Here is a 9,139-nt window from a genome sequence, read left to right as displayed (position 1 = left end):
GGAGGAAAAGAAGTGAAGAGAAGAGACAACACTTGCTTAAATATCTAACAAAGTCCAAAATTGTGTTTTAGTCCCTGAAAAATCCAAAATTTGCAAAAAGGACCTTGATTAAAATCAAATCGACTCTTGAACTCTGCAATCTCCGATTAACTCAAATAAACTCATTCAAGATAAAAACGGGGCGTTACAACGAGTCTCTTGTGCAACAGTTTAATGAGAGATGTATCCACCAACTTAAAAAGTAATATTTTTTTTCATCTAAATCAACTTATTTCACAATATTTCTTTATATTAATAATATTATAATTAAAAAAAATGATGTTTTTATATTGAAAAATAATACTTTGAAAATAAAAAATAAAACTTTTATTGGTCGAATAATTTTCACTTTTATCTGCATATATTACATAAAAAATTTTCATAACTTAACTAACAAAAGTTGATATTTTTGAAATTAAAAATAACTTTTTGGACATGATAAGTTGAGTGAAAAATCTGTTGACCTATGATATGGCATAAGTTGTTATGAATAAAACATTTGTTGAAGTTCATATCACACATAAAAATATTTATGAATAATATATATATTTATTAGTTTAATATTTATACAAATCAAATTAATTGGACATTTAGGTAAAGTTTAAGATTGCTTTGAAAATGTGCATTTGGCTTTTATTCACAAAATTTTGAATCAATTTTTGGAAACAATCTCAAGTACTACCATTTTTCGCTCCATAATAAATTAAATTTAGAGTAATGCTAGATGTACACCTCGATATACACCTTGGTTTACACCCTTCCTTATTAATTATAAAATTTTCCTTGATCAACTAGATATTTATTTCTTATCATGGGTATTTTTGCAATTAATGAGGAAAATAAAAAAAATTTTAAGTAAAGGTATAAACCAAGATATACACTACGAGGTGTACATCTAGCATTTTTCTTAAAGTTAATACAACTTCCTTCTATAATCATGGATGCTTCTATGATCCACCGGGTGATCTGGGCCATTCATTGGCCCGGGCCCCACGTCCAGGGGCCGGGCCCCACACACAAATTGTGTGGGGCCCGGGCCAATGAACGGTGGATGCTGCACCGGGTGAAAGCATAGAATGAGCCCTATAATCATTTATCCATGCTTGCTTTGTTGCGAAATTGGTTGAACCAACAATCTATGGCGACTGGCGTACCACAGTACCAGTCTCTGCTCTTTGTATCGCAAGTGACCATTCCAATAACAACGAATATATTAATGTCCGGGCTCGAAATAAAGCTCGGGTTTTTCGTGATTTTGATTTATATATTTTGTCAACTAATCAAAATTGTATCAAGAAAATAAACATTTAATCGACAGACAAGGTTCTCCTTTTCCCTCTAACCCAGTTTGATCCCTCCACCTGAATCACCAATCAATACCAAGGGTACGAAGTGATCGACTCCACGACGTTAGAACTTGTCCTTCGTGTTTGTACAGTATTCTGGGTTATGTGAGTTCCTCCGCATGTATTCTCCAAAAATATGAGTCCTAAGAAATTAAGCCACCTAATATTACATGAAACATAGAGAAACCCGATTACCGGACAATTTGTAGTTGCCCTTAGTTTCATAGCCCCTCCTTTCTCATTTTCGACATGCCAGCGTATGGAACATGAACGAGCGGCTAGAAGTACAATTTTCAAACAGAACATCGAGAGATTTATAACAGAAAGACATTTACATTTGCATGACAATAAAAATGAAAACTTGGCCGAGACCACTTGACAAAATAAAGAATCTTGATTTGGTACAGTCAGAGTGACTTGGACCATTTTATTACCTCGTACAAAGTAATATAGAATCATGTCGAAACAAAATGGTCAGCAGGTGCAACGTAGAAAGCAGACCGAACTCACAGATGTGTGGCAAACAAAATCGAATTACAGAACTTTGTTCCTGACTAATTTAAAATCCTCCGGTGGCCATATCTGTAGAAACAAACATAGATAATTAAAAATCAAACTAGGGAATATAGACCTACCAGTCAAAAAAGAAATTAAGGCCTATGTCCCTTCACATTCACAAGGATTGATCAATAAAAGTAGGCAGAAGATCACACTTGATTTGCATTCAAAGATGATTGGCAGAGTTTCAGGAGATGATTACAGGACTCCATATTTGTAGCATTCAATCACGACATTATCACGGCACTAACGGAGATTGAGCAAAGATGATGAGTATCAGTCACAATACTATCAGTCTATCAAACATTGAATGTCAGAATGGTTGAAAAGCCATTACCTATCTTGTACTCCGTAACCATGAAATGATAGATGAATGCCTACTAGTGATGGAATTCAACATAAATTCATTCATCTTGACATATTCAGTGCTAAGTCGTTGTCCGTGATTGGCAATGTAGATCGAGAGTTATAGTTCATCAATGCGATTATGATTGTATGACCTAGCAGCATGCGAAGAGTCACAAGTTCCATATCTATATATAAGTGGTGACTGTTTGATAGGAGTAGACCTGAAAAGATTACCTCTGAATATTTCAGTGTTGCGAATTCCATCTGACTCTTAAGATATGCCTACACTATTTTAGGCTAGAATGTGCACTCAAAATTCAGTTTTATGACATACACACCATCAAACACATAACGGCGAAATTTAACAGATAATGCAATGAGTTGAATGTGATGGCACTAACTAGTATGTTTGATGTGTATGAAAATACGTATGGGGCTTAAAGAGTTAGATTTGCTTATACAAAGAGCAAAAAGATAAAAAAAACTCACAATGCAGAAAACTCTGGCCTGTAGAAGGGCATAAGGAACCGGGCCGAACTTTCTTGAATCGTTGCTCTTGTAAATATTATCCCCCTCTATCCAAATATGCCCTTTTGGTACCTAAAAACATTGAACCTCGGTTCCTTCAATCTTTTGCCTCAAACTTGAAGTATACAACACAGTACAATAACATCAAACTTTGTTCTTTTACAGACTCTGTGAAACAACTATGTTTACACTATTTATAACAAATTTGAGGCCCTTTAGTGAATTCGAACTTCCAATTTTCAATTGCCCTATTAGCTTTTATTTTGTCCTCCTAATTGACAGTTAATTTACACAAGCAACTTGTGTGCATGTCTTCTATTGATAATGAAGAATCAAACTTTCTTGCATTGACCAACAAGAAAAGAATTCACCTAAAATAACAGAGTTGAATAATGCACGACACTAATGAAGAAACAAGTAGCGGAAAATTACAACAACAGTTCGTTGCTCGTCACTCTTGTTGGGATCAACCAAGAATGAAACGATGTCGCCTTCAACACCCTTAACCCTCTTGGTGACAACCTTTCTGGGGTTGTCGGGGGTCCGGATCAGCACCAAGTCTCCCGACCCGACTTTTCCGAGCCGGGTCGTCAATCTTTCAGCCAACACTAGATTCCCTTGCAGATTAATCGTCGGCAGCATACTCGGGCCCAGACTCTGCACAAAAAAAAAAAAACCAAAATCAAGAAAACAGTATTTGGCTAATAGAGGAGCACGCAGAGGTAGTAAAGGAGAAAGCCCACGTAAGCGAAGGTGCAGAGGTAAGCGTTGGTGACATGGAGGCAGCAGAAGAACTTGGCCACTCGCAGAGATTGCTGCAGCCCTTCCTTCACAAACGGAGCCAACTCTTTTATTCGTTCCAATCCCATGTTAGGTGTTGGGTGTTAGGGATGGTGCCAGTGAGGGCCTGTACCTTGATTAAGATCAAACAACCGGGGGATTAATTAATGTAAGGAGCAAAAACGAGTAAAAATTTTCGTTTCTCGGCCTACAAAAAATTTCGAAAGTAAAACTATCCGTACAGATACACGGGGCAAATTTCAGCATCCTATCAATGTTCAAATAATGATTTAAACAACTCTAAAATTCGAAAATCCAAAATTATATAAATCAGAACTTTAAAAAATCCCTCAAATAAATCTGCAAATTTCGTTCGATACTTCGAATCCACAAAAATGTTGTTCCTACACCCAAACACACAACAATGATTAATTATTTGAATCAAAATCGAACGGAAAATCGCATAAATTCATCCAAAAATCTGCTCACACTTAAACAGCCGCTGAATCTCGAGATAAGCTGTTGGTTCGAACTCCAAACGTCCCAAAAACTCAAGTACAGGCGACTTTGAAGGTCCGGTGCAGCATCTAGTCATCTACAAACGTTTTTAATTTTCGGATAAAGCTTTGAAACTGGGGAAATTGTAATTATTTTTTTTTTTTTTGAAAGAGGGAAATTGTAATTTTGGTCACACAATTTCATCATTTTTTTAATTTAGTTATGAAAGTTTTCAAGTTACATTATTAATCTGGTAAGTTAGCATTTATTATCATGACTATATTTTTTGGGCCATTTAAATATATAGGTCTGGTCTTGTTTTCAATTCAATAAAAGAGACTCTTGACTTTTTAATTCAGTCAAAGGGTCTCAATTAAGGGTAGTTTGGTCTTTTTTTTTTTGAAAAAAAAAATTATTTTCAACACTCATTTTCCCTCCTCTCTCCCTTTGCTCTCTCCTCTCCAGAATTCGAACCAGACTCTCCTCTCTTCTCCTGGACTCTAACTACTAGACCACCAAAATTTTTGATAATAATACTACACAATATAATATATATACAATGGTTTGGGTTGACCCAGGCTTGGTCGACCCAAGCGGTCGACCAAGCCCAAGCCTTGGTCGACCGCTTTCCCAAGGCGATCGACCGCTTGGGCAGGGAAGGCGGTCGACCGAGCCCAAGCCTTGGTCAACCGCTTTCCCAAGGCGGCCGATCGCTTGGTGAATAAAAAAAAAAAAGAAGAAGAGGGAAAATGAGGAAGGAGAGTGAGAAAAGAAGACAAAAAAAAAAAAAACAACGCAGAGACGTGAAAGATGAGAAGGAGGAGAGAGAAAACACTTAAAGAGACGTGAAAGAAGAGGAGGAGGAGAGAGAAAAAACTTAAAGTAGGGGCAATATAATCTTTTCGATCAGAAGTCTATCTATTGAATTAAAAACAAGACCAGGTCTATATTCCTCATTTTTCTGAATTTTTTATTATAGTGTTAACGTGATACTGGAAATATGAAGATAATTATTAGTGACATGTCTAAGACTCTAATGTCACGTCTAATGTGAATTTTCTATATATATATAAAAGTTTCACATACCATTGTGAATTTACATTTTCACCATTTTATATAATAATTTGCACATATTTATTTTGGTTTTTGAGGTTATACACGTAATTGCATAATTCCCTTTAGCTCTCATAATAAAGTTCCAAGCATATTCTTCATTCGTTGGAATTCCAATACATTTAAATCCGTTTCATTAATTATTATTTCTTATTGACTTGGTTATATAATTTTCCTATATTAATTGGTCATACATCTTCCATTAAACTTTCAACAATCCACGGCAGGCGACCCACTGTAGTATCAGCTTTTTGTCACAAGGTCTGCTTCACTGATTATGGTACATGAATTTCAATTTTTTTTAGTTATTTCAGTTTTGTATTTTATTTTTTCTACATTGAATTTGAATTGAGAGTTTGATAGATAAACACACACTATCGCTTACCCATATATCTTATATTTTTAGTTTTTTTTTTTTTTTGTTTTTACTTGTTTAAGAAAAGATTTAAATTAACATTTTTCTTTGAGTAGATTGAATTCTTAAATTTACAAATTAACACATTATCCTCATGATAACTATTATTACTATTATTATTATTCGTAGATTGTCACTGTAATTTTGGTTTGTGTATTTTTTTTATTATAATTTATTATATTAATTATTATTATTATTCGAAGATTGTTACTGTATTTTTGGTTTGTGTTTTTTTTAATAAACTATTATTATTTACATATACATATTGAACTTTCCTTTATTTTAGTATTGTATTTTATGATTTTATAAATTAATTAATTCTTAGTCACTTATCTTTCTTCTATTTGTTCCCCATTTTCTTTGCGATGATTAATTTCGAATTTTATTTTTAAAGTTTGCTTTGACTAGACTGAATTCAAATTTTTACAAATTAGATTCGTAGACATATTTTTATTATAATAATAACTGCTATCATTTACCTAAACAAAAATTTAACATTATTATTTATATCTTACTTTATCTATTGTTTATCTCTTTTTTTTTTTTTTTGTAATTATTATTTGTAATATAAATACCGTCTGCTCGTTTGTTACTTATACGTTAATGACATATTGATTTAAGTCCTTAAGCCTGGAGGTGCAAAGTTCTATTCCTGGGAGGGCAAAAACTCACTGCCAGGAGTGGGGAGGTCATGAGTGCGATGCCCGTCGAACCATGCGGTACGAGCCCATGCTACGGGCTGGGGAGGGATGCGATGGAAGGACATGGGTCATTTTTTGAGGTTTTTTATGTCATTCTATAGATTTATTCAATGCATATTTAATTTGTCACTATTTATTTATTCTAGGTAAAATTAATTGTTAATATTTAATTCATGCCCTAAAATTAAAGTTTAGTTGTTAATTTACATTTTTATCATCATTTTAATTCATTTCATAGTTAATTTTTTGTCATTTCCAAGACTTTTTGAGGTTTTTGAGGTCATTCTATAAATTTATTCAATGCGTATTTAATTTGCACGTCACTATTTATTTATTCTAATTCATGTCCTAAAATTAAAGTTTTATTTTTATTCTCAATTTATTTCGTTTAATGGTTAATTTTTTGTCATTCCAAATACTTTTTGAATTTTTTTATGTCATTTTGTATTTTTATTCAATGAGTATTTAATTATGACTATTTATTTATTATAGGTAAAATTAATTGCTAATATTTAATTCATATCCTAAAATTATTTTTTATTTATATCCTCAATTTTATTTCATTTAATGGTTATTTTTTTTTGAAATTTTCAAGGTGTCTTGAGATTTTTTTTTGTCATTTTGTAGTTTTTTTAGTGTGTATTTAATTTGTATCTATTTATTTATTCTAAGTAAACATAATTGTTAATATTTAACCTAGGTCCTAAAATTAAAGTTTTATTAATTGAAAGCTATATTAAATTTTTTTTCTCTACATCAAAGAAATTTATTAATTTTGTGAAATTATTTTTAACATTTATCTTCAACGCTATGCTTTTAGTCTTCATTCTTCTAACATAATATTTTGATTATTAAACTTTTAAACAAATAACAAATTAAATCAAATCATTAATTTTAATCATCTGATTCAAAACAAGTAGAATCATATCATAATCATAAATCGATATTGTATTCTACTTATATAAGAAACGTATCTCATACTTTATTCAATCAATTCGTTTATTTTTTGGAATTTGGTAATTTAACTAAAATTTATAGTATTCCTGTTTTTAGGAAGAATAACTATAAAATTAATAATGATGCCTAACTAAGTAATATCTTAGAAAACTTTAGGGACCAAAAATATTTCAGTGATAAACTAAAAGTGTAATCAATAACATTTATGTTTTTTATCGAATCGAAGGTAAACAAATATTCATGTTGATGTTTGAACTATAGTATAATACATATTATTAATAATATATATATATATATAACTTAAAATTTATCTATATCTATATATATATCTATATCTATATCTATATAAAAGTAGCTCTTTATTTATGAATTTAATAATTAGTTTTGTCATTTTTAAGGTTTTTGAAGTTTTTTATTCATTGTATGGTTTTGTTCAACGAGTATTTAATTTGTATATATCTATGTATTTATTGTAGATAAAATTAATTGCTAATATTTAATTCATGTTCGAAACGAAAGTTTTATCAATTGAAAGCTATATTTTTTATTTGTCTATAAATCTAAAAAATTTATTAATTTTTTTAAGAGGAGGGACTACAAAAATAATGGTGATAACTAACTATGTAATCCTTTAAAAAAAATTTGGGATTAAAAATATTTTAGTGTTGAACTAAAATGTAATCAACACTGATATTTTTTTGTCCAAATTAAAAAATATATAATTATAACCAACTTTCATGTTGATGTTTGAACTACATTATAATATAATATTAATCTATATAAAAGCAGTTATTTAGTTATGAATTTACAGTTTTGTATTTATTTTATTTCATTTAATGACTAACTTTTTGTCATTTTCAAGGTTATTTTATGTCATTTTGTAGCTTTTTCAACGAGTATTTAATTTTATGTCTATTTATTTATTTATGTGAATTAATTATTAATATTTAATTCATGTTCTAAAGTTAAAGTTTTATTAATTGAAAGTTATTTTAATCTAAAAAATATATATTAATTTTACAACTTACTTTCAACCTTTATCATCATCCCTATATATGTTTTAGTCTTCTAAATTTTTTAACATAATATTTCGATCATTATAGTTTCGCGAAAAAAATAAATTGAATCATTAATTTAGTCATCTGGTTCAAGACAAGTAAATTAGATCATAAATAATTGAGACTATATTTCACATATAAATGAAAGATATTCTCATATTTTATCCAATCAATTCGTTTTAATTCGTTTATTTTTTTTTTTGAATTTAGTAATCTAACTAAAATTTTTGGTATTCTAGATTGTAGGAATAATATTATAAAACTAATGGTGATGACTATGTAATCTAACTATGATAGTTTACTGAAAAAAATATTACAAGATTTGAAGAAATAAAAAAAGTTTACCTTGATTTTTGCCTATTATATGTATATGATTTTTCAAAAAAAAGAAGAGACATTTACATATTAATATTTTTGATTTTAAAATAAGATTATGACAAAATTATGAAACAATTATGTTTATCATTAATTAAATAAATAACTGTATGACTAAATTAATTATTTGGCATAAATTTGTTAATACTTTAACATAAGAGTTTATGTTAGAAAAATTTATTTTGTATTGTATTTTTGTTAGTACATTAATTATTTTATATGCTAAATATTATTCAATGTATATTAAATTTGATTTTTAAAGCTAACGAAACAAAGTTATTCAATACGCTAGAAAATATACACAAAATTGTAAATGTATTATGCATGAGCAAAAAATTTGAAAATCAAAGCAAATCATATAAAAATCATGTTTTATCAGACGTAAAAATATATATATGATTTAGATGCACTTTATTCATAGAA

The 9,139-nt window shown here is 29.8% G+C and overlaps 1 protein-coding gene across 5 annotated transcripts; it reads right to left on the bottom strand.

Annotated features, from left to right (window-relative positions):
* Nucleotides 1–1,314: 1,314 nt before the first annotated feature.
* On the bottom strand, nucleotides 1,315–4,302 carry LOC140891651 (mitochondrial ATP-independent inner membrane protease subunit 1a-like). 5 transcript variants are annotated; one of them, XR_012152588.1, is made up of 6 exons: nucleotides 4,089–4,302; nucleotides 3,563–3,732; nucleotides 3,252–3,476; nucleotides 2,781–2,891; nucleotides 1,820–1,967; nucleotides 1,315–1,528 (listed from the first exon to the last, which is right to left on the bottom strand). XR_012152588.1 is itself a non-coding variant. In XM_073300252.1 (6 exons), the coding sequence occupies exons 3-6, from the start codon at nucleotides 3,686–3,688 to the stop codon at nucleotides 1,920–1,922; spliced, it is 510 nt and encodes a 169-aa protein (XP_073156353.1). In that variant the 5' UTR covers nucleotides 3,689–3,732; nucleotides 3,937–4,003; nucleotides 4,089–4,302; the 3' UTR covers nucleotides 1,734–1,919. The 5 variants fall into 5 exon arrangements, 4 of the variants coding, with proteins under 4 accessions (XP_073156353.1, XP_073156351.1, XP_073156350.1 ...); XM_073300252.1 differs by lacking the exon at nucleotides 1,315–1,528 and adding an exon at nucleotides 3,937–4,003 and having other exon boundaries at nucleotides 1,734–1,967; XM_073300250.1 differs by lacking the exon at nucleotides 1,315–1,528 and having other exon boundaries at nucleotides 1,734–1,967; nucleotides 3,563–4,003.
* Between the last annotated feature and the right edge of the window lie 4,837 nt (nucleotides 4,303–9,139).

The sequence above is a fragment of the Henckelia pumila genome, chromosome 3 (genome assembly GCF_033568475.1).
Source record: "Henckelia pumila isolate YLH828 chromosome 3, ASM3356847v2, whole genome shotgun sequence".
NCBI classification, from domain to species: domain Eukaryota; kingdom Viridiplantae; phylum Streptophyta; class Magnoliopsida; order Lamiales; family Gesneriaceae; genus Henckelia; species Henckelia pumila.
Note: the sequence above shows the minus strand (reverse complement) of the source record. Positions and strands in the feature narration are given on the sequence as shown.